The sequence below is a fragment of the Haliotis rufescens genome, unplaced genomic scaffold (assembly GCF_023055435.1).
Source record: "Haliotis rufescens isolate VD_foot unplaced genomic scaffold, xgHalRufe1.0.p SCAF_7, whole genome shotgun sequence".
In the NCBI taxonomy this organism is placed as follows: domain Eukaryota; kingdom Metazoa; phylum Mollusca; class Gastropoda; order Lepetellida; family Haliotidae; genus Haliotis; species Haliotis rufescens.
In genome coordinates, this window is record NW_025964361.1 from 8,911,768 (window position 1) to 8,938,884 (window position 27,117).

The following is a 27,117-nucleotide window of genomic DNA, read 5'->3' on the forward strand; positions in this document are numbered from 1 at the left end:
TATGGCAGATGGTAAACGTTATCATCCCCAATACTTATCCCTTCGGTATATAGACTCGCCCATGACTCTTCACAGCTGAGAAGGTCAGTCAGATCTGACGTCACGTATGTGACAAAATGGCGGCAGATTTGGCATTTTTGTGAAGTCTGGACTCAATAATTCACAGGAAAAACGACCAAATCGATGGAGTTTATCATTTTTCGAAATGGCCGAGCCAAAAAGATTGGAGTTTAAGACGATTACACCAACACAAAAGCCGAAGAAGAAATTGTCGTACCCGCCAGCAGATCGTTTCTCGCTGACACTAACTGATTCGACCGAGACGACTTGCCCTGAGTTTTCCTATACCGAATTAGTGAAAAATGCTGTGGTAAGTTCATCTAAACTACACCAAAATGTCGCAAGTTATAGTGTATTCTCTGTCCTTTCAATTGGTATATTGTACTGTATGCATGTACCTTCAATCTTACATGTTTCGTAGGGAATTCCGTCCATCCCCTGTCATGTTGTAAGTCGACATTTTCTATCCCTGTTCATGAATTGGATGATAAAATGTGCTTGAAAATGGCCGAACCTCGGCTAGTAGGAGCGATAATGTTCTCAAGTTGCATAGAAAACAGGCAGATACTATGCTTCGCCATTTTGAACCACCAACCCTCAACTACAACAGTCTGGGAAAATTTTACAACTTAACGCTCTCCCACACTCCCTCCACTGGTCACACTGTCACTTTTATAACAGCATCGGTATATGCTAAATCGTAACTTTTGGACGAGTCAAATTTTGAGACGTCTTTTCATCGAGATGTGCGTATTTTTATTGAAAAATTGTTAAATTGTGAAGCTAAGCATAACCCACAGGGCAGGTTATTTGTCGACTGCCATGTTGGGCCCGAGCTAGGACACGCATGCACATTTCGTCTGCCAAGGCTGGGTTGGCAGGTTGGGAGATTTTCATACATTATGCAGCGCTACTTTTAGGCGGAAACAGGCATAAGATGTTTTTGATCAACTTTATTATTTGTGTTCGGGAAGAATTGGAGATAAGGGAACAGACATGTACATTTTGGTTAACTGACATCACGTGATAATATTTTGTGTTGAAAGTTTAATTTTCTTTCTAAAGTTGTAAACTTCGCTACATTCAGCTGCATGTCATTCGATGTATTGGATTATATTAGCCGTGTCAAGCTCTGGCGTCGTGGTTTAGGGTATATATTATCAGGAGGCTAAAGTGTTTCTGTAATTACATATTTGAGAATGATTGATAAATCTAATTTCTGTTGTCATTATGTAAATAAGATCGATCGTATGGGTTTGCCCACGTGAGGGGAGAGACTAAGTAGGTCAAGATCTATTTTTAGCACAGTTGTCTATGCATTGATACCGACGCTTCCTTGTGTTGAAAACAATGCACTCGCGTGCGTTATTGACGATGGTTGATTTTCACGATCTTTTGTAAGTAAGTTATTGATTTTATTGATTGATTATTGGGTGATTGGGTGAACTTGACAGCGGAAGGTCATACGATGGGCCGTTTTGCGCATGTGGTGTGAGTTGGTGTTAGCGGGCGGGTCTTGAGTTGTGTGTTGGGGGTTTGACTGCGCTGGGGGTGTCTTCGCGTGATAGATATGAGCGCGCACTGCTGCCCCTGGGTAGCGGGTGGGTTAGCATGCGCGTCATTCACGCCGGAGCGCACATGCACGCGCGTTAGGTTACACGTGCGGGAAAGTGGAAAATACAGATTTTACCGGATTTTTGTTTGGAGATGTGTTTGAATTGATATTTGAACGGGAATACATGTACTTGTGTCCTGATTTCCAAGTATTTTTGTTATTTGGAACATATTCTTGTTTTGGAGTGACGCAATCTTAAATAAAGTTGAACTTCACGATAGATTTCAATTGAAACAGTTCAGGTCCTTATTTAGAAATATTTGTTCCACAGTATAAATATGATGTTTTATGTGAAATTTAGAGTGTGAATTTCGTGAATAATTGTTTGGCAAATAATTAATCATAAAACAATCTCGAAATTAATTAATCTATCCTTGTACACACTTGAATTAAACTTTGCCTATTGAAACTAAAGGCCTTCTAATAATGAGCTATAATCTTTTGCAGAAAACAAGGGTAAATATGTTATTTTTCTGACTGAATAATACATTATTTCACATTGAATAAAGATTTCTAGCACACCTGTCAGTGTCCTGTTATTTGTAATTAATTTGTAAGCAGGTGTAGCTATGTTATGCTGTGTTAGCAGGCTTGTAATTTGTGTCTGTTTAGTGTGCTGCCCAAAGTGTCTGACGTTGCATAAGCTCGCAAGAGTGATTTACATGTCTACAAGTCGATTCACTCCAGTAGAGTTTGTGTAGGTAGCGTAAGGTGTGTGAGTCCCTGACATTATGGACACGTGTGCCACTTTTCTACGTTCTTACAGGGGTAATGAGAGTTGGAAAAAATGAGTGAATTATGACGATTCTATAAATGTTATCTCTATGCTGGCTGGAAAATGTTAATTTCTACACCATTTTCTCTGATAATCCTTTAGTCTGGTCACTTTAGGGGAGGCAACTCTATTGCTGTCTTAGTTTTGGATATTATTGCTGAACAGCTTGTATAAGGTCACAAGAAAGTAGACATTTAGACCAAATTTATTTTCATCAGCACATATGTGTTATGGTTTATAATTATATCGCAGCAATGAAATTGCATCACAATGCTTTGCAGACCATTGTGACGTTATTGGTTACCATGACATCACAATCAAATAACATCACTGATGGCTCTGCTACTGAAGCTGTTAGCAGTACTTTTTACACTAAGACACTGCTTATTATTGTCTTCAAACTGAAAATGTTGATAGAATGATGTTGGATGATAAATAGAATCTCACCCATGTGTCTTTTGATATCAAATATATCAAAACTCTTTGATAAAAACTCCATGGCAAGATATTGCTTGGTTGAGATTGAAATCCAGTGAGATATCATAACAGTAAATTGCAGCACAATGCATTTCAGACCCTTGTGATGTAAACAATTATCATGATGTCACAATCGAATGACATCACTTATCTCTGCCACTGAAGCTGTTTAGCTCAACTTTTTTCACTGGACTTTAGTTCTTACTGTTCACAAACTGAAAAAGATGGAAGAATGATAAATCAGATCTCACCCTCACATCTTTTGATATCAAACATATCAACACTCGTTGATAAGAGTTTATAAATTCTTATTAATCTTGGGAGTTTTAAACTTGTAACAATATATTTGATATCAAAGACACTGGTGAGATTATATATATATATTTCATGATCTGTGCTGAACATTTTTGAGGCAACTAGCCCCAACCTGGACCTTGGCACCATTTTCAGTATAATTAAATGTTATATCTTTACTGTTATTAACTGAGATTATTAGTCTGAACAGAATTTTACTGGATTCAAACTTCGAACTAGTGTTTACATTTGCAGGCTGTTTTTATTGTCTTTACCCTTCACTAATGATCCGATACTGTTTTGCTGTCTGTCTACTGGTAAAAGCGTTAGTCTACAAGCTAGTCCTTCCTGAAGTTTAGTCCCAGACTAGCAGACTTGTGATAATTTCGAACCCTGAAATTAAACATAAGCAGCAAACAAACAAAAAACTAAACATTAGTCAAGCTATATCGCAGATATTTGTCAGAAGATTGACTCCTGTCAGGTCTTTAATTTACAACATTGTTTTAATATATATGGTTAGGGTAGACATGGTGGAGCTTTGGTCACTATATGAAGTACTTCCAATATTAGACGGTGCCAAATATGTTTTGGAGTTGACTTGCCAGAACTTGTCATCCTTTTTCTGACAATTATGGCATCAATATAATATGGACATGCATTATTATTTAAGAGCTGACTAGACAAGACAATTTTACTCAACTTTGGATTTGTGACCAACTCGGCATGCTCAGCAGATTTCTGTGATGATTGTTGTTCAGCACACAAACACTATAGTGTAACACAAACAATTGAAAAATTGAAAACAATTAGAGCATACTGCCCTAAAACTACTCATGTCCCTGAAAACAGACCTAGGTACATGAGTATTTATGGAATCGGATACCATGATAACACAGAGCTCATGATATTCTTAGCGTTTTACAGTAATTATGGAGGATAGTGTTATGAATGTTGAATCACATCTATGTTCATGTTCATGACTATATTTTGCTCACCATTCATACTAAATCACAGGAAGAAGGGTGTTTGAAGTCCTCTTTTAGATGGTCAAAAGATGTCAAATTTACAGCTGCAAAAATAAACCTTTATTACTCCATCCTTACATTCTTTACATTCAGTAACTAATTTCACCCAGTGACCAAAGTTTGTTGGTCGATTGGTTTGTTGTTTAACGCCGCAATCAGCAATATTCCAGCTATATGATGGCGGTCTGTAAATAATCGAGTCTGGACCAGACAATCCAGTGATTGGGATCAATGACATGCATCAACCAAGTCAGCGAGCCTGACCACCCGATCCCGTTAGTCGCCTTTTACGGCAAGCATGGGTTGCTGAAGACCTATTCTACCCCGGAATCTTCACGGGTCCAGTGACCAAAGAGGCCGAACATGAGGCACCAGAAACAGAAAGGGATCTCCATGATGTTGAGCAAATAGACATTACATCTATGTTGCCTGTTCCAGAGTAATCACCTTATCAGTTTAATAACTGTAGTATCACCAACACTACTTTTCAAAGAAGAGATGTTAACTCTCAATAAAGCTTTACGTACTGATGATCAGTAAATTTACATTTTCCTTGTGAAAACAGTATGGTGACAAAATTGCCTTAAGGTATCGTAATTTACTGTGCTGAGTTGCATTGAAACCCTATGATTGTTGCTTCAAGTTTCAAATCTCAACTAAAAACTGTTCAAAGCAACGTTAATCCTCACTCACTCCTCGGGGAAAATACCGCGAGCCCAGGGCTTGTAAATAATCCTGGGGGCTAGTACAAATTTCCTAATTTCCCCATTGTTTTAACAGTAGAAGTACATTTTATCTTTACCCTGGCTAGTGAAGCTTTTCAGTTTACTTCTAACCCTGCTCCTCATGGTCTATTTATAACATCAAACTTGAATAATAGACTTTTCAAAACACTGGTCAAAGGCAGTGTGACACCCTAGTATTTCCTTTGCTGCTGAACCAAGGACAAATATGCTTTTCACCAGATAGATTGTACTAAATAGGACTCAATACAGTCAAGTCTCGTTAATCCGACATCGTTGGTTGCACATGATTGTGTCGGATTAACGAGTATGTCGGATTAACGAAATTAAGTAATTTGTGATCGAAAATCGGACATCTTCACGATAGATAATAACCGTGTGTTTCCTCGTGTAAATGCAAGTGCTACTGTCTTAACAACTTGCTTCATCTACTTAAAATAGTCTGTCAGTGTTTTCTGTTTCTCACATTTTGAAGGCACATTTCTCAAAGTCCCCTGTTCGCTTGACGTCTAGGGCTGGTGGTTCTTCAGCATCAACATTGTCGAGGTGTAATTTCATTTGTTTCTTATAATAAAGCTTGAAATTCTTTATGATCCCGGCATCTAGTGTTAATTGTTAAAGTTAATCTCTGCAGCCAGTGCGTGTCAAAACACGGGGTTGTGTACTCGCGGGCAGATGACCACGGAGTACGCTGACCACTGTGTCTGATTAATGAGTGATTTCGGTAATTCGTTGCAAATTAGGTGTGTCGGAGTCGGAGTGCGAGAATGTCGGATTAACGGGACTAAATAGCGCTGAATCAATCGGTTCCCATCATTTGTGTCGGATAAAGCCGAGTGTCGGATTAACAAGTGTCGGATTAACGAGACTTGACTGTACATCATTTCTTTGTCATCAGTGTAATGGTTGTGGGATATAGAAAATGAAAAAGAACCCTACAGAGAAACATAATTGCACGTAGCCTGTTGTTCAGATGACATAATGTTATCAATATTTTATGTCATAAACAATGGATCAGTAGTACGTGCAAATATTCAAGAGATATTACAATGAAAAAAAAAACCCTACAGAGAAACATAATTGCACGTAGCCTGTTGTTCAGATGACATAATGTTATCAATATTTTATGTCATAAACAATGGATCAGTAGTACGTGCAAATATTCAAGAGATATTACATTCGGTATGTCTACCCTAACTGATAATATAGCCAATATTGACGTAAGGTGGAAGTGTTACATGTATCATGTAAAATATCGTGAAACGAGCCCTCGCACCTTTGCCAGAATTGTGGGTAGGTTTTGCCTCTTTAGAAATTCTACTGACTGGAATTCAAGGTAATTGAAATGTGAATTTGGGTTTGGGGAATAAGCTGACATTATTCACATCTTGTTTTCGGCTTTTCGCTCACCTGATTGCAATTTAAGTGACCTCATGTTGTGGCATGTTTTCCATTGTCTGGTTGTGTGTCTGTTGTTAATTTCATATTTTCAACTACAAGGCCTATGAATCTGAAACTTTGGATGTTTGATCCCAGCTATTGTGTCTCAGCTATGTCTGCATTATTATCATATTATTATCATATTTTCTTGTGTGTTATTTACACTTAGGTACAATACACACCCCACATTCTTGGGTGCAAGTTTCAGGGAAAATTGCCATGTTGTATATAATACGCAGTCGAACACTGCATCGTATCGCTTCAGATGAATAAACAGGGGATAAATTTGGTCAGTAAAAATGTAAACTTTGTGATAAAACATAATGACTTGAAATTTCAACCGATTTCCTGTTATGCTTGGAATTTGTTCAAGTGGAGATGTTAAGATTATCATATGATGAGAGCCTGAAATAACAATGAGCTGTAAACACATTTTCTCCTGTGATACCAGGGATTCAGTTCAGATATACATGTACCTTATATAATCATAAAAAGAATTTGAATAGAGTGATCAGTAGAAATAATATCTGAAACTTTTATTGTATAAGGAATACCGTATTCGACGTAATAAGCGCCCCTCTCTAATAAGTGCCCACGGTGACATTTGCTGATACATTGGCTGGTGAACAATCCCAATTAGCACCCCTTCCGAGTGATCAGTGTACACAAGACTAATTTATTCGCATATAATACGCACTCGTGTGCTATATGCACCCTTAATTATGGGCAATAAAATTCTGGAAAAATATATCTGTTGTACATAAACATTTCAGGCTGTCAGCATAACCATGAAATTTATCTTTCAACTCATTTTTTTCACCAAAATAATATTCTAATAAGAGCCCCCTATTTCTAATTTTGAGAGTGCCCTGGGCGCTTATTACATCGAATATGGTAGTTCCTTTTGTTATATATACTCTGCAAGAAAAGAAAGGCAAAACTGATCTTAGATGTATATTACTGTTATAAAAAGAATAAACAGATGGTAATCGATTGTTGGAAACTGGCACACGTTGTTATTGTCCTAGGTTCCGTATGGCACACATGGAACAGTAGATTTTCAAGGTGAAGGTCACCTATTCTCAACATCTTGTATGGCCACCATTAGAGTCCAAACTGCCTGGCATCACCGTCCCATGGAAGCAATCAGATCCCAAATTGTTGCGAATGTCCACCCACTCTGCCTGCGGTGCTTGTGTCAACTATTGGAGGTTCTGTGGTTGTTGCTGACATGCTCGGAGTCATGATCAAGTGCTTCTGATAAATGTTTGATTGGATTTAAATCTGGAGGCCTGGAGGGCCATGGCAGGACCTGGATGTTGTGAAAAGGCTGTTGTCAGTCTTATCGTGTGAAGTTGTATTTTGGGACATGACGGGGGGAAAAGGAGATATTTCACTGGACACATGAAATATCCTCTATTTTTGAAATGTATGTACATCCATTCTCTGACAGCTAAATTTTGTTTCAAGTAATCAATCTAGTGGTAATCTTGTCATGGCTGCAGTTAATGATTGAGTTGGTGCGATCAGTTGACACATGAGTTCGACAAGGTACACAACACCACACCTGAAGACCTATTCTCTACCCGGATCTTCATGGGTCAAATGTTGTAAAGTTTGCAGGTTTGAGACAGATGAAATTCTGGGACGAGTAGTGACATTTCCTTGTGGACTATTATTGTAACACTAGATAAATGTCTGTGTTTGAGATCATTTTGGGACTAGTGAAAATATATGTTATTTTCTTATCCCGAATCTGTGCTTGTGGTCAAAGCATATCACCTGACTGATGGTGTATTGTACAGGCTTTTCAGACTGGTCACCGTTAGAAATTTACACTAGTCCTATAGTCCTTGCCAAACTGCCCAATAGTTAAGGTATCATAAGGACTAGTAAGTAGAAATTTGCCCTTTTTAAGGGTTTGGCTATATGATATCATTATAAGGACTAGTGGACTAAGAATGTTAGCTTCTACCGCTGCTGGTTCATTTTCAAGGACTGTGGCTGACAGTCATCCAAAGTGTCCTTATAATTTAAAAAAAATAATTATATTGATGGAGTAAAATGTCCTTTCAAACTTTGCTACCTTGAGAGCATGGATTGTTGTTCATGCTATGTATTACTGGTTTGCCTGGTCCAGACTGTTTTCAGGCTGTCCTGATCAGATAATATGGCTGGAATCTCGGTGACTGGGTCATGACGTGAAGCATCATAATAAACTCATGCATGCTCTTGGTACATTAATTATTCCACACTCAACATGATCGCAAACTTTTTAAAATTCTCTTATGACATGATCATGTTTGTTAAAATTTGTGACTTTTTTAAAATGTTGATTTCCATGGAAACAAGAAAATTGAGCTGAACTGATGCTGACAGTGGGATAAATATTGAATACAAATATAATATTGCGAATTTGTGTAAGTCGATAAACATAATCTTGCGCGAGTACAATGCATAATTGCATCAGCAGGCAGTGAGCCTCAAAGTCACTCTCTTGCCCAAACAATACTATCTACCAATGCTGTGTCAGAAATTGGCTCTAGTCCTATAGTACTTGCCAAACTGCCCAATAGTTACGGTATCACCAGGACTATTGCCATTTCCAGGGTTTTGCTATATGTTATCATTATAAGGACTGGTGTACTAAAACTGTTAGTTTCTATCGCTGCAATGATTTGTTAATCCTGAAATTCCTTAATCTGGCATTTGGCATTGAAACAAGGACTAGTCAGCTTGGAGTATAATGTTTCTGAGTGAGGTATCCATATTAAACTTTGGCATGTCATCTCAGTGGGCAAGGACCTCAACAGTAATGTCTGTCTCCCTCTCCCTCCCTCTTGCATGCATCCATGCACACATGCTTGGGAGCTCTCGGCTCCCTAGGACTTCCTTAATCTCAAACACTGCACATGTAATACTTCAAGATTTCACTTCAAATAATTTTCACCCAAACCTTAAATGTACATGGGGAGCCGTGTAAGACTGAAGTATCATTTATGACCAATCATTTTGGAACACTAGGATGTCTTTAATTATGAATGACACTTTCATGGCTTTGTTTTGAATTCAGCGTGAGAAAGAGCGTGGTGGTGGAGACCCTGACAACCCATTCGGTGACGATGAGGATGCTGACAAGATGGAGGCCATTGCCAAGGCATTTGAAGAGAAATATGTAGGTTAAGTGTGAAGTTAATACTGTTTGTATTGATCTTCACACACTGAAATAGACAGTGAAATTGTGGATGCAATTAAAACAGAATTTTTCATATCACAAGTACAGTTTGTCTGGTCTCATAACAAGTCAAGGCCTTTCCTCATAGCTGTTAGTTTCAGAGATTTCTTTTATGATGTTTTCTAGACACAGCATTGCAGGTGGAAGCTGGTGAAACACCTACCATCCAGATTTATTAATAAATAATAGTATATGTATATTTTGTCACTGTTACTATTCATGTTGAAATATAAGTGGAATCAATGTTTTTTCACTAATTCCTCCTTGTTTAAAATATTCAGTATATTTCTTGAACATATATGAACTAATTTGCTGTAACTTTTGTCAGACATTGCACACATACGGTGGCCCATACCCACCATTGGTGAGATCATTTTCCCCAGTAAACCTCTATATTTTATCTCACCGCCAGATAAAATATAGAGGCATACTGTGAAAAATGATCTCACCAGTGGCGGGTATGGGCCACCGTACACACATGCCTTGCATCAAGCATTGTCAGTGGCTTATTGACTCTGATTGTGTGATTGTCTTGGCAGATTAAATGCTTGTCACAATGAGTGGCTGACAGATTAGATTTTGAGATGAAATTTTGGACAACTAATAAGACTAAAATTTCGATTTTCAACTTCTAACTTCAATTCACTTCTCCCAACTTTTGCGGCCATATAATGTTACATTATCTGGGGATTTTGACAATGAATACATGCAAGTGTTTCTTGTAGTTTTCACTCATGAAAATTTAGATTTCTAATTTGAGAAAGATATGTTGGTAAATGAAATCAAGTAATATCAGGAATGTTATAATTTTTTAAGACGATACTGTATTGATAGAAATTTATGCATATCAATACTCACTTAATAAATCACTGCCACAGAAATGTTTACTTTTATTAAGATTACTATAGTTAAGTACAGAGAAAATTCAACTAAAAGAAATTCATGGATCAGCCTAGTTCTTATTTAGCATGAAGTTGATTAATTGTAGGTCTACATAGGTAATTTTTACTAATTTATGTGAATACATCTACAGAATAATTATTTTATTAGTAATCGATATATCGTGATACTTGTAGTCAATATATCAAAACTAACATTTCCAATTAATGACACCTCCTAGTAATACTTCCTGTTGTCTGACGCTATTGCTGTCCCAAGTCTCCAGTTTGTCCAGATGATTGACAGGCCACTGCATGCAATATAGCTGGAATATTGCTGACTGAAGCATGTTACAACATTTGATAGACAGTTTATATAGTGGAATACTTCTCTTTATCCAGCATCAAATGTCATTCAGCAGATTTAACTGGTAATTGGTTTTTTCAGGGTCCGAAAGTGAAAACCAAGAAAGGTCGTCCAAGCGATCGGCTGCGTGACTTGGTTGACCTTGGTGACGGCTATGATGAGACAGATGCTTTTATTGACAACTCTGAAGCTGTAAGTATTACCATCTGATTAATCCTGTAAAAAAGTATAGAAAAGGGTGGGAATGATATGTGATGCTAAACTCACTGACAAGCATTCCAATTGTTTATACCCACATGGAAGGCGGAGTCATGGTTTTGGATTGTGGGGTCTTAGGACTTGCAACTCACTGTGGAGAAACCTTTGATAGTGGGTTTGAATCCCATATTTCCCTTACATTGTGTTTCTCATTTCTGTTGGGGGTACGGATGGCCCTGTCGTCTAAGGTGCCACAATTCTCTGCACAGAGTTGTGTCCCTTGGGCATGACAGATACCAATGATTGTGGGTTCAAATCCCTGTTCGCCCAATTTATATTTCTACTTTTGTCAGCACCATATCTGGGCCTGTGGGTTTCAACAAAGTGGTAAGCATCTTAGACATGAATCACTGTGGCCTTTCCTCCCAAATCAAACTGGAAAACTGATATTGCTGAAATATTGTTTAAAAAGTTGTTAAACCAAACTCACCATGCTCACTCAGTCAAACCCCACAGTTACTTGTTTATTCAGGCAGAAGAATCACATGTTGCCTCATTAATTGGACTGCCCTCACTTGTAATCTTACATTCGAGCATCTGGAACATTGTCTGTTGGGAAGAGTTGTTCAGCAAGCTTACTCAACACAGGGATACCTTGGATTCCAAACCCAAAACATTGTTTTGTTAAATATTGGGAAATTTTTAAGTTTTTATTTTCTGAAGTTCAGAAGTGTCTTTACACCGTATTCATAGAATTGCATTCTCTGCAGTAATCTAAAACTAAGCATGCCCGCTTAGTTCTTATTTTGACCAGGGAGCCAAGTGCCTCATAACATTAATATATTTGGAGCCAAATGTAAGTCCTAGGAGCCAATTGTAAGTCTTAGGAGCCAATTGTAAGTCTGAGGAGCCAACCTTTCTTTCAAGGAGCCAGACTGACTCAGTGACAGTTTGAGATAGGACATACACAGGTTTTTAGGGGCTTCATTATGTGAACTTTAAAGATGGGCATTTGATTGTGCATTTAATAATAATGTAAGTATTTACTTTTTTGTAAAGTATCATTTATTAATAGGGTAACCGAATGCATGGAGCCATCAAAATGTTCATTGACAGATGATAAGTGTGATCATACGACTTCCATTGCAATCAGGGAACTGGTAATCGAGAAAAGGGCGGAGCAAATATCAGTCAATTTAATTTATACATGTAGTGACAAAGCTCGAAGGTTGCAAGCATTTTATAGGGTCAATCACATTATCGGAACAAGAAGATTTTTTAGTAAGGCTTATGTTCGTGAAAATGAAATTTTCAACAGGGTACAAATACCCCAGAAGATGTACACGTGCATTATTATGTGAGGCGACATTATTCTGTTAAATCGGAATATGGCCCAGATCACACAACCAGGATATCTTGAGTCAAGGTTTTCTTATATGAACTAACTTTTAACATTTAACATTTTGTATCAGAAATAATTATTGTCACCAGTAATGTATATATTTAGGTAGCCAAGCGGCGAACAGTAGATAAATTTAGGTCGCCAATCATAGAATTAAATCCCATTGGTGACCAAAAAGGTGGCTACTTAAAGGGCTGTAGGCATTATGGCCTCGTCATGTTTGTTGGTCATGTTATCAGTGAATTTTTCTCTACACTGCCCACAAGGCAATAAGATTTAAGTTAGTACTGTCCTATCCAAAATTAGTACTGTCTAAACATGAATTTGTTCTGTATTAACATGAATTAGTGCTGTATTTACATGAATTAATACTGTATTAACATGAAATAGTACTGTATTAACGTGAATTAGTGCTGTATTAACATGAATTAGTTACCCGTGAAGATCTGGGATAGAACAGGGCCTAGATTTTCGAAACGATCGTAGCCCTAAAATTATCGTAAATTTGTCGTAAGGAAATCGTAGGCTATCGTAGCATATTTTCGAAAAACTATCATAGCCCTAAGATATCTTAAGATTGTCGTAAATCTAAGATAGCCCCATACCTGTCGTAAGTTTATTTTATCTTCATCCAAGATTGCTGCATACTTTTCCATAGATATTTTGACAAACCATTAGCATGATTAGTTCTGTAGTTTGCTTTACGTTCAAACATTGACATTTCATTTTGTAAAACTGAGTGATTCAAGTTGACATTTTGAAAATACAAAGAACGCATTAAGGATTTCACGCCAAAAATGTTCTTAATCGCGACAGCGATCCACATAACTGTGGCGTCGATAGCTTACAATATATTTCTATCCGAGTCCATGCTGAAGAAGTGTGAAACAACATACCTTTTCGATAATTTGGGAAGGATAAAAACGGAAGGTGTAAAACCATACTCACTCACTCACTCACTCTTGCAAAAGTAATTGTATTTATTTGTTTCGTTTTAATTTCAATACCTAAGTTATCTATGTCCTCTTGAAAGACAAATATTTGATACAAAGTGATTTACAAACTGTCTGTTGAACAATTGCATTCTTTACAAACAGGTGATTAACGGCATGTATTCCATTAAATATAACAATTTACTGAAATTTTGACAGCAAAAGTTAATCATAGATTTTCGTATCGACAAATTAAATAAAAAATTCGTTCCCATGCTCGTTTGGGTTATCGTCAAAATGTAGCATAGATTGCACATTGTCCAAAATTCACTTTCCAATATATGTTCGCAGAAAAAAAGTTTACTGAATGAAATTTACTGATCAATATAAAATACACATTTTCAACACAATAATCTTTGCATTCAATAAACCGGTTTTAAAATATTTTGGTCTTTTGAATATTCAAGTCTACATCTTCCCGTTTTAAGGTTTAAAAAAAATATAGATATACTTGAGACAATAAAATCGTTGTAACGTATAGGTTCAACAGACAAATATTAGTAATTGATCCTCAGCAATTCTGTTCGACAAGCCAAACATTGAACTACTTTCTGGAACAGATTTGACACATACAAGGTATTTCGCTCCTCAGCCAGATTTAATTGAAATCAGACAAATCAGTTTATTAGCTCTACTTAATCTAAAATGATAGAAAATGACTACATAATATGTATGTTCACGTTAACTTGTGGCATGTTCCATGAGACAACATGACTTGACAATTCCTAAATTATCTCCCTTTGCGACTGAAAATTAGTGTCACCTTTAAATTTTGAAAAGAATTATGGATCGAGATAGATAAAAAAAATAATTTCATCATCTAAATACTAATAGCTTGATATTGTATTTAAGTCCTTGGATAATTCGTGAAATATATTGCCTACATAAATAACAAAACAAACTTAACAAGCTTAGATTGTCTTAAAAACTTGCTTGTGGGTGCGCTGCTTCTTGAACATTTTTTGTTTTGAGTGTTTCCACGTATAATGTTGGTGTTTACACTAATATAAACTTGACTTTTGACATAAACACAAAAATATACAGTATACATCACTTAACATCAGACTTGAACACGCATGTTAAATGCTGAACGCATATGCTGTTCGATCAAAGGTCTCGTCATTGTCATTTAGAATAACGTCCCTTACTTTCGTCCTTGACTTTGTTCGCGATGTGTTTATATCGTAAAGTTCTGCACGCTCACGAGAGGACCATTTGAAGTGAAAATAGTGAAGTATCTTTGGGCACATTATTTCAATTCTAATAGCTAAAGTGTGGTAACACTACACTTATTGATTATAGCATTTATTGGTTTTGAAAAATGCTATTGCATGGCACACGAATGCTTTTTGTGTTCGGGTAGTCATGGCATCTTTTATCATAAGAACAAAACGTCCACATGTATGACATATGTAGGATTGTACAGAATTTCACACAAATATGTGCATGTTAAACAATGTGACCTGACAATGTAATCATGAATTCCGTGTCACTTACATGTATCTATGTTGTTGTTATTGTCAGCAGCTGGGAAATCCCCGTGACGTCACTGGGAAACACCCCGCTTTTTCCATCTCTAACACAAATGAGTTCTCTGTCAGAGTTATGATAGGTATCGTAACTCTGAATGATCTGCGACAGGTTTACGGTAGTTTCGAAAATCTATCTTATCTTAACCTTAAAATAACTTATCTTTGAACGTAAGTTGTTAAGATTTATCTTAGCTAAGAGCGTTTCGAAAATCTAGGCCCAGGTCTTCAGCAACCCATTCTTGCCGTAAAAGGCGACTATGCTTGTCGTAACAGGCGACTAACGGGTTTGGGTGGTCAGGCTCGCTGACTTGGTTCATGCATGTCATCCATCCCAATTGCGTGGATCGATGCTCATGAAATCAATCACTGGATTGTCTGGTAAAGACTCGATTATTTATAGACCGCCGTCATGTAGCTGGAATATTGCTGAGTGCGGCGTTAAACAACAAACCAACCAACCAACATGAATTAGCACTGTATTAATGTGAATTAGTACTGTATCAACATGAATTAGTACTGTATTAACATGAATTAGTACTCTGTTATCATCAATAAGTATTGTATTAACTTGAATTACTGTATTAACATGAGTTAATACTGTATTAACATGAGTTAATACTGAATTAACATGAATTAATACTGTATTAACATGAATTAATACTGTATCATAATGAATTAGTACTGTATTAACATGAATTACAACTGTATTAACCTGAATTTTTACTATGTTAAATGTGAATTAGAACTGTATTAACATGAATTAGAACTGAATTAACATGAATTAGTACTGTATAAACAAAAATTACTGTATTAACATAAATGAGTACTGTATTAACGTGAATTAGAACTGTATAAACATGAATTAGTACTGTATTAACATGAATTAGAACTGTATTAACATGAATTAGAACTGTATTAACATGAATTAGTACTGTATTAACATGAATTTGGAATGCTTTGGGGGGGGGCATGTAGATTTGGTGTAGACTCGGGCCTGAATATGAGCCCCTGGGCAGCTGGACCAAGATAAGTCCATGACATGGTGATGACCGGGTTTCAGTGTTTTAAACTTTAAGTCTAACTAAACAATTGAACACCAATACAAATGGCAACATTGTTGCTGTAATTTTTTTTAATAATATATTGTCTGGCAGTCCTCGTCATCAAAAATAAATGTGTAAACTGTTTTTGTTGGCAGACAGGTACTTGTGGATGAAACATTTAGGGAGACAGTTGTCATGGTTATATGCAGCTCAGCCTGCAGATAAAATCTATTTTCAGATGATTTTGACTTGATTGCATAAAATCAATGTGTTAACATCATGCTTTGAGGATTAAGTTACATAATTAATTTTGTTCTGCACAGTGGGCCTCCTACATGTCCAAGTCATTAAGTCCTTGGATGTTTGAGGATAAATGGCCACCGTGTTATCTATTTGTCCAAACAGGTGATGCCAATTAGTATAAGGTGCCCAGAAATGGGTTCTCAGCTACAAAGGCCATTTATGTTGTCGTTAGTTTCACGGATTTATCCAGGTTACAAACTTGGCTGGCAATTGTGGAAAAGCATCATTAGTTTGCTCCAATTGGTCAGTGATATACAAGTCTCCCATACAAATCATACCATTACTTATTGCTATATCACATCAAATATGTGATCTGGGAATATATACAGTAGAACATGGATATAACGAACTGCAAGGGACCAGAGTATATGTTATATATATACGTTGTTCGTTATATACGCTTTTGCTTGGAAAAGTCCGCCATCTTGGCTAAAACAAAACACAATACACATACCCGTTTATACACGTTTCCTCCTGCATCTACCGGTGTTTCAGTTAAAAAGTACCAAATGATACAACTTCAAAAAAATTAATGCAATGTTCGGAAGAAATTGTATCTAAAATTATTATTTTTTCAGAATAGTATATTCCAATATCACCAAAATTAATGTAAACATTATTGAATGAAATTTGTTTGTTTTACAGACTAGATTAGTCCAATTACATGGACAGGTAAGATTAACATAATGCAAGTTTAACAAGGTTGAATCGTCACCAGTGATTGCTTTGTTTGCCGCTATTGTGTTGATTTGTGTCTGATTGCGTACAGCCAATTGTCAGTGACACTTGACACTGAGTGAGATTTCTCAGTTCGCTATACACATGACTAATTAGTGGTAGATGGGCTTGTCAGTGATCAGATATCAGTTCGCTATATCCGTTAGTTCGCTGTAGAGAGTTTGTTATGAACGAAAATTTGATATGATAATATATAGGAGATAAATCAGGGATTTTTAACAGTTCGTTGTATCCGTTTATTCGCTCTATAAGAACGAAACAATTCGTTATATCCATTTTCTAAAGTACTGTCATTTGCTGTAGACTGCAGAATATTGGCCTCTGAGGAGGTCCAAATAAACCCCTGTAGTTTCAAGTTTGCATAATCTTAGAGGTCGCCTCTGTAGACTAGTGGAGGGAGTGTCTGCCTAGAAAAGGGAAGATTGGGGATTTCATCTCCGGCTGCGTCATACAAAAGAAGTTAAAATATGGTGCTTGTTGTTTCCCTGCCTGGCGCTGGGCTTTAACAGGATAAAACAAGGACAACTCAGTACATTGTGGATGAGTTAGGTATCCATGTTAAACTGCGGCATAGTATCTCATTGGACTAGCACTATAAAAATTTCAGCTTCCAAATTAACCTAATATTTATGAATGAAAAACAAACAGGTTTTGGAGGTAATAAAGATGAGTGTTCGTTGATGGTTTGACAGTAACTTTATCATATAATCACAACAAATTGCAGTAAGACAACCAAGAGTTGAGAGGAGAAACATCCAACAGTGTCGATCTAGACTTCCATTGCTAACTCTACAGTAGTTAACATGGTTAAAGGAAGCATCTGTGTGTGAATGGTGGTAGTTTTGTCCTCCGAACAACTGTAAATTACATGGCTTCAGCGTTCCTTGGACAAATCCCCAATCATGAAACAGTCAGATGTAAAAGAATATTCATTGTAATTATCCCCGCCGCGCGAAAGCGCGAAGCGGGGGATATAGTATTCACGACCGTCCGTCCGTCCGTCCGTCCGTACGTCCCACCTGTTTGTTGCCGCGATATCTCAAGAACTAAACACTGGATTGTCTTCATATTTGGAACTATGGTGTATATACAGACTCTGCAGACACCAGTCGGTTTTGGTGACCTTGACCCCATTTTCAAGGTCACAGCAGGCAAATCTGCTTTTGGAGTTGGAAAACGGTGTTGCCACGATATCTCAAGAACTAATCGCTGGATTGTCTTCATATTTGGAACTATAGTGTATATACAGACACCGCATACACCTGTCAGATTTGGTGACCTTGACCCCATTTTCAAGGTCACAGCAGGCAAATCTGTTTTTGGAGTTGGAAAACGGTGTTGCCACAATATCTCAAGAACTAATCGCTGGATTGTCTTCATATTTGGTACTATGGTGTATATGGCGGGGGATATTTCGTCACTCTGTGACAAATACTTGTTTTTTTCTAATTCGGTTTTTTTTTTTTTTTTTTTTTAGTTCTGTCAGTTTGACAAACTAATATGAAATAAAAGGCCAAGACTACATGATGAAAATATTGTAGGATCAAAACAGGATTTGCCAAATGCATTGATCCGCTTTGAAAAATCTGAACATTTTTTTCAGAACCAGTAATCATGCTAATTTAAGAATCTCTGTCGTTTTTGGAAAATATGAGATAGTTCTTTTTCCAGATACTTAATGTGCTAGCTAATCTTAAGCATGACATTCATGAAGAGGTATAAGACTCTTGACATGATATGTATATCCATTAGGTATTACACATGTATCTTTGCATAATGGCTCAGCTGTGACTTTGACCTTCTGATGCTTTTGATTCTTGTAATACGAAATGTGACTTTCAATTTGAAACTACTAAGTTTTTCAGGGTGCAAAACTAGCTTATATATCAGAAATTTGCAAATGTCATTTTGACCAACATTATTTATATGTGAACATCGTTAAGAAATATATATGTTGCAATTTGTCTTTTTGTCAAGTATTTTTACATTTTTATCACATATATGATTTTAATGTATGATAATGTATGGAATTTGATTCACCATGCTGCAAGTTGGGTGAGCCACGAAGCCTGTAGTGTTTCCTTTTCTGTGATGTAAGAATTGTTTTGAGAACCAAATGAATGTTGAATTGTTTATAATAGCCTCGTTTCATTGATCATTGTTAAAGAGGGCCTGTTTCCAAATGGGGTGTGCATTATCACTGGTATATCAGTATTGAAATACGTCCGTCAGCAGTACACGTATCACAATACAACCCTTGTGTATCAATACTTTCTGATAGTGATACAATCACAAAAGAACTAATATATAATTTTACGTCAACATTCCATATTGATGACATAATAGGTAGCCTCGTTCATCCAGACTACCCATCTCGCAATCTGAAGTCTCTCTCTCTCTCTCTCTCTCTCTCACTCTCCCTCTCTCTCTCTCTCTCTCTCTCTCTCCCTCTCTCTCTCTCTCTCTCTCTCTCTCTCTCTTTCACAACCTATTAATCATGTAACCCTCTCTCTCTCTCTCTCTCTCTCTCTTTCACAACCTATTAATCATGTAACCCTCTCTCTCTCTCTCTCTCTCTCTCTCTCTCTCCCTCTCTCTCTCACAACCTATTAATCATGTAACCCTCTCTCTCTCTCTCTCTCTCTCTCACAACCTATTAATCATGTAACCCTCTCTCTCTCTCTCTCTCTCTCTCTCTCTCTCCCTCTCTCTCTCACAACCTATTAATCATGTAACCCTCTCTCTCTCTCCCTCTCTCTCTCACAACCTATTAATCATGTAACCCTCTCTCTCTCTCTCTCTCTCTCTCTCTCTCTCTCTCTCTCTCTCTCTCACAACCTATTAATCATGTAACCATGCTTACCCTGTACGAAATTGCTGAGTTTAATATTGAGTTGTTTCAGTGCACCGTTACACCCTCACCACATGATAACCGATGAAATGAACTTCTATCCGGCCCTTCAATCATTTATGATAGTTTGAAATATATTGATCAAGAATGGAAACATAACGCTTATTTCTTTGTTGTAACAGTATGATGAGATTGTTCCTCGGTGTTTGACGACAAAACTTGGAGGATTCTACATCAACTCAGGTGCTCTCGACTTCCGGTATGCATCCGAAGATTCCACAGATGATTTCCAGGGCCTCAAGAGTTCTGGCCTCAAGAAGAAGAGGAAAATCAGGGTTAGTGTCAGAAAATTGGCCTTCGTATGATCAGTCCCTTTCTTGTATGTGTGCAGAACCTAGAAATAGTATCTTCAAATACACGACAAATGTGTCATGTCTTAAAATAGGACATGTAAAATAAAACCAATTGTATTCTCATTGTCAGTACTTCGTGGGTTTATATCCACTATGTTCCTTCTATTGCCATGATCACCTTTGAATCTAGTATGTGGCTGCTTTGCAGTATGGTCGCCCATTTTTAACCAACATTGCAATATTTCTCCTGCAACCTGTGCTACAGCCTTGCTGCCCTCTGCTCTCCACATTCCTTCAGTATGAGGCATCTGTAGGGTGTGCACTAAAGCTCATGCAGAGTGGGGCTCATTTGACTTCCATGAATTCTACTCTACCTTATTATAACTGCTTGACTTAAGGAAAGCATGCATCACTTCAACTCTTCATTTCGGCAGTATATCATGAAACATTGAAAGTATACTGATCCATTTCCCGGGATAATAATGGTACATGTTTTGAGCATAAAACAAAGTTTGACTCTATATAAGAAGCATAAATAATAATGTTGTTTTTATTATGACAAACCTGTGAAGTACTGACAATGTTGTATTCTAATGGTGTAGATAACTATGAACGTTCTTTATTCCAGACGATTGAGTCTGACTCTGACTCAAATGCTGAAGTCAAGAAAAATGGCCCCAAGGTAGGTACTCCGGGGTGCTAAGAATGAAGAGGGAAGGGAACAGAGCTGTCTAGCCTCTGTTCTGCTTAATCAATCTACCTGCTTAGACCATCATGAGTTACAGGAATCATACGATGGGGAAGGTGGTAAGATTGCTTTGGACAAGGCTGATATGCTGTCATAGTTCTGGATCTGTTTTCACCTCCCTTTGAGGAGAAGATGCTATAAGTTGTCCCTAGCACCCCTTTTTGTATGGACCTACCAAATTCAGGATTTGGTGGTTGCTATGTGTGACGTGGCTGACGTATCCTCGCAGTGTGGGTCATTCACAATCCTGTTAACACTGGTTTGTCTGGTACAGATTCTATTATTTACATGTTGCTGTGATACAGCTTCAGTGTTGATGAAGTTTAAAAAAATAACACTCATTCATTCTTTCCTGATCACACACTGGGTGACTCCTCATGTCTTCATATTGCCATCCTCAATTATACATTGTATTATTTATCCCATGTCAAGATGATGTGGATGAAAATCTAAATTATTTAGTGTTTTTCAACATACTCACCTTAATAGAAATATTTAAGGCAACAAAATATCCAAGAAAAAAATGAAATTGCATGTGTGAATAGCTCGATGTTTCAAATGTGAGGAGAAGGCTATTAGTTATGAATGACACTGGACAAAGGACCACGGACCAAGATGGGTCACGGTCATAACCTGTCTACAGTGCTGTATCTGTACATACTCTCCTTACACCCACATAATGAAGACGGCTTGATGATAAAGCTGAAAGATTGAATACTATGATGTAAGTCCACACTCATTCACTGACTGCTCACCCCACAGAAGCGCAAGCTGAAGGAGGGGGTTGATGGGGAGAAGAAGAAGAAGAAGAGGCTGGTGATTGGTCCAGATGGGGAGAAGATTGTGGTGAAGAGAGGCAGAAAACCACTGGACAAAAATAAACTCAAGTATGTACGCTAACCATGGTTACGATGATCACTTACTACTGGAAAGTTAAAAACTATGTATCAAAACTTTGTGTGAGATTCAGGTAATATTTTAGTGTTTCTCAGGCACCAGTGTTAAACCTATGAGAACCATCTGCTCCTCACCTGTTCTATCCCCCGGTTATAAGACGGGGAGATATATTGATCAGCATGTCTGTCTGTCTGCCGTCCCTTTTCCTTTTTCAAAGCAGAACTAAACCGTTGAATATTTGAAACTTGTTATACAGATCAGCCTTTTGGTGAACTGGTGCCTTTCGATGTTTGGGGATTTTTTAAACTTTTATTTTTTTGTTTACATGACAAGTTGGACATGTTCTGAAAATGAGGGTTATGCTTGTTTCTGGAGCAGAACTCCAAAACTGTTGGATATTTCTTAATGAAACTTGCTATACAGATCAGTCTTGTGGTGAATTGGTGCCTTTTGATATTGTTTTTGTTTTCATGACAAAAGTTGGACTTGTACTTGGAGTGAGGGTAGTGCTCGTTTATGGAGCAGAACTCTAAAACCATTTAATATTTCTTCATGAAAATTACCATACAGATCAGTCTAGTGGTGAACTGGTGTCTTTTGATGATTTGGGATATTGAAAAATACTGAACAGCAGTTTTCTTCACTGAACTGAAGGTATCAGATGGTGAAGAACCAAAAGTGGGGATAAGTAGCCAACCTCCATTTCCGAAATGCACCAGACAGGGGGATATGTCATCTTCTGATGACTCTTGTATTTTTCCGTCCAGTCGGAGATGCAGTTCTTTTTGTTTTTAGGCTCAACTGACATGATTACATCTTTTTTCATGGCTACTTGAATTCTCAAAATTATTTTCATGGTATGGAATTATTTGACTTTTGTGTGAAAATTAATTATAGTTATACCAAGATTCCGTCCGTCCAAAAACTTTGTCCTCGCGATTTCTCTTAAACTATTCAGTGGATTCATCTCAAACTTAGTACATATAATCTGTGTCATATGGAGGGGTGCAGTCAAAAGAAAAAATTGTTTTTATTAATTTTCCATTTTTTTAATGAATTTTTCAAACCCTAACCCTATCCATTATTTAATTTGAAACTACTGACACACTAGGCGGGTCGGGGGTATTAGTGAGCTTCGCTCCCTTTTGCCCTTGTTACCTGTTACATTTCTTGCTTTGTTATTTGCAAACCAACGAAAAGGACATGAAATGTGATTACAATATTATGTTTAGGAAAAAGACTTCCCCAACTGTGTCGGAGCTGCTGAAACAACAGACTGCCTCCATTTCTACTCCAACTCACGCTGTGAATGGTGGGGGTGGAGGTGGAGGTGGCGGTGATGGCAGCCGGCCTGCGGATGAGGGCTACAACCCCTATGATGGCATCAGCAGCACCATTGAGATGTTGCTGAAGGATGACTCAGAGAGCAGAGATGGCGACGACTACAAGAAGCCGGAGACAATGGTCCCACTACCTCAAGGGCTCTCGGACAACCTTGTGCAGACTATCACCAGCCTTAAGAAGGTAGACATTGTTACAACTTCACACCCTGGCATGCACCATGTTCCTCCATCATCCATCTGTGCATAAAGCCATTGTTCTATGAAGAGCTGTGTTAACCAACGAATCAAGCCGTGCCCCCTGTTTCTAGAGAGATGGGTGTTCTGACCAATGAGCACACTGATTACATCACATAAACAGCAATGGCTCCTGCTTGAAAATGTATGGAATATAGGCCATGGTCTTGTAACACATGAATCTAACTGTACACCTTGCTTCAGTGACTGGCAGAGGTAGGGGGGTAGGGCGGCCGGGTTGCCTGGTGGTTAAAGCTTTTGCTCGTCGTTCAATTCTCAACATGGGTACAAAGTGTGAAGCCCATTTCTGGTGTCCCCCACTGAGATATTGTTGGAATATGGCTAAAAGGGGCGTAAAACCATACTCATTCATTCCGGGGTATGGTTTGCACAAAGTCCATGAAAGGAGTAGTGCTCTTGTGACGTCATGTGTTTAGACACAATCTCATTTTATCAGATGACTAAGTTAGCTGTTAACTGATGACACTGTTAAGCAGGTGTATGTATTCGCAGGTGATGGAGGAACGTAGTGGAAGCTGGGGAAATATTACTGATATATGGCATGTTTTGCTGCGTTTTTTCCGGAATCATTCTCAACTGAAATCTATACTGCTTAACTACAAACTCAGAACCAGAATCTTGAATGTTTTTCATTTGTATGATAGAAAACTAATTCGAGCAAGTCATATTTTCCAGAAGAAATTGTGCAGATTTTCCAAACTTGATCCTTGTGAAGGTTGACATATTTTATTGCTACTTCATTTAAGTGATATATGGGAGTAATGCTCCTGTGAGATATTTATGATCAATAGAGTTGTGTCCCCTGATATGAGCCCAAATGTCTTTTGAAGTCTCTCAATATGTCCACAATAACTGGCATTACGTATGATGAGAGTTTGTATGTTCTTTTTTTCAGTCTGCCAAGGAGTCTAGAGAAGGGAAGTGTAAATTTTTCTCACCGAACGTGAACAGGATGTTGTTGGAGTGAGTTTTGCTATAATTCATTTTGCCCCCAAACCCTGTCCAATACATGTCTCGCAGGCTAATGTAACTCAGTCACCATACTATTTTGAACTTTTTGAATGGATAAGCCTGAACCAGTACAACAAAACAGTTGTCAAAGGCAGCATGATTGTCCATCATTTGTCTTGATTAGATATCATTGTGTCATGTGTTGAAGGTTGTACATCTACAGTCTCCAATCTCATTCCTGGAAGCAAGCATCCTTTTCAGTTTCTTGTATCCATTATGATGTGGAGACATATGGCTTGCAGCATGCCCAGTGCCCTATGCTTATTCAAACCTTGGACAAGCCTTGAAGGGTGTCTGAGTAGGAGTCTATTTACATGACAGGATCTGTGATAGTGTTGTATTACTGTGTATTTGGATTTGAAAGGTAGTGTTCTTCAATCTCATTAGACTCAGATCTGATTTCTTGCTACCGCTATACAAACATCTGAGGACACCTCAATACTGGTCACATCAGGACAACCTTTCATCTGACCTATCTGACCTTATCAGGTCAGGAAATGACAGTCAGAACGTGTCTTCTAATCATGCAATTTCTAAAAGGTTAAAACAGTGTATTCTAACTACAGTTACAGGCTATACAACTGAATCTGTCAAAATCAACATCTGTCTCGCACTTCTGTGGGATAAACATTGTAACCGAAGAGACTTTCCATAGCCCGTGATAAGTACTGCCATACAATCTAGGCCATCTATAAGACATTCCAGAATATTCTTTTGTTCAGTTTTCAAATATTTAATCGAGAACTTTTTCAAAATATTTTTCATAGTCTGTTTGGAAATTGTCAGGTTGAAACTAGTGCTGTACAGCTTGAGGAAGCTCACGAAGGTCGTTCTGACATCGCCTGTAATGGGATGTCCTCAGATCTTTGTTCAGCGGTAGCAAGAACTAAGATCTGACTTTAATGAGATTGAATTTTGTTGAAGCCGATCTCATTAAAATCAGATTTTTAGTTCTCGCTACCGCAAAACAAAGATCTGAGGACATCCCATTATGGGTCATGTCAGACCGATCTTTCGCTAACTTTGACCGTCTAATTGAATGACTGACAAGAAGTCGACAATAGCCAATCAGAAGGCAGCTTAATCGAGCTTTACGGCACGAGTTTCAAACTAGCGACTACGCTTCGAAACATATTCTGACATATACACGATTAAAAAAACATAAACTGAACAAAAGAACGTTCTGGAATGGCAAATAGATCGTTTAGATTGTATGAATACAGACATAAAGCACATAACTGTCTTTCGGAATACCTTGTGTGTGTTTTTTTCGAGGTTGCACGATCAAAAATCACATTCCATCTGTTACTTTCATGATCTGATAAGCGATGCTCTGATTGGTCAGATGAAAGGTCATTCTGACATGACCTGCAATGGGATGTCCTCAGATCTTTGCTTTGCGGTAGCGAGAACTAAGATCTGATTTTAATGGGATTGTGTTGAAGCTGACATTTTTGCCCCCTTGCCCTCATGAAAGGAAGGATGATGCTGAAGACAAGGTCTTTTGACTTTGAGTCTACTAGCCTATACTTATTTAGGTATTTCTTATGAGTTGTTTCACATGCTATGCTCGCTACACCAAAAGCATATTTTCTGGGCCTGGGCTTCAGACTAGTGGCTTAAGTAAGGAGTCATATTTGTGTGTGTATTGTTCTAGTGTGGAGGTAAAATCCCGTCAGCTGACGTGCGGGAACCGCTCATCCATCTTTGCCCATCTGTCCTGTTTCCTGCCATGTGGGAAGGAGACACTGCTGAAGCGGGCCAAAAAGCTACGACAGTCACAGCAAGATGATATGCTCCGAGATCCACTCAACAAACTGAAAGAAGGTTGGATTTTCTGTCATTTGTAGGGTCTATATTACTGGCTCAATTCATATCTTGAATGGCCTCGAAAAAATACACATGATACATGAACTTGATAGGGGTTAGTGGTTAAAGTGTTTGCTTCCCACACCAAAGGCCTGGGTTTGATCCCCCACATGGGTACTATGTGAGAAGCTTATATCTGGTGTCTCCTGGCATGACCTTGCTGACATATTGCTGAAAGTGGTGTAAAGCCCAAATCACTACTAGCCATAACCAATGGGTAAACAGATGTATACAAAAAGTATTTGGTTGACTAGAGTCAGTTTAACTAACAGAACAAATAAGAATTCTCCTGCATTTGCAGTCGGATAATAGTGACATTATGTGATTGACCTTATGACGATATATGCATGTCATGGCAGAAAGTATTTCAAAACAAAAAAGGAAAGTTTTGGCAGGGGGATTTGCAGACTGTGGAACTTCTGTACAGAATGGCATTAATCCCCTCTCTGTCACTATTTCACATGTAATGGGCATTTGTAACCATGTAAGAGGTCAGATCATAGAGATGACAGTGAAATGTGGTTTAAGAATTGTACAAGTACAAAAAACAGTGGTTGAAATATCCCCAGGTCTGAGAACGAAGACCAGACTCATTTCACGTGGGACTAAGCATTTTATTCGTCAGTTGGTATAATGGACCAGCTCATTTTCAAATCATTTCAAATTAATA

The 27,117-nt window shown here is 37.8% G+C and overlaps 1 protein-coding gene across 2 annotated transcripts in view; it reads left to right on the forward strand.

Moving 5' to 3' along the window:
• Positions 1-106: 106 nt before the first annotated feature.
• LOC124144451 (ubinuclein-1-like) overlaps positions 107-27,117 on the forward strand; it is a 45,860-nt gene continuing 18,849 nt past the window's right edge. For both annotated transcript variants that reach the window (XM_046513852.2, XM_046513853.2), the window contains exons 1-9: positions 107-370; positions 9,506-9,607; positions 10,994-11,104; positions 20,154-20,306; positions 20,953-21,006; positions 21,835-21,959; positions 23,202-23,493; positions 24,463-24,530; positions 26,236-26,405. In XM_046513852.2, coding sequence (XP_046369808.2) covers positions 206-370; positions 9,506-9,607; positions 10,994-11,104; positions 20,154-20,306; positions 20,953-21,006; positions 21,835-21,959; positions 23,202-23,493; positions 24,463-24,530; positions 26,236-26,405 — 1,240 coding nt within the window. In that variant the 5' untranslated portion in view covers positions 107-205. The remainder of the gene's footprint in view (positions 371-9,505; positions 9,608-10,993; positions 11,105-20,153; positions 20,307-20,952; positions 21,007-21,834; positions 21,960-23,201; positions 23,494-24,462; positions 24,531-26,235; positions 26,406-27,117) is intronic.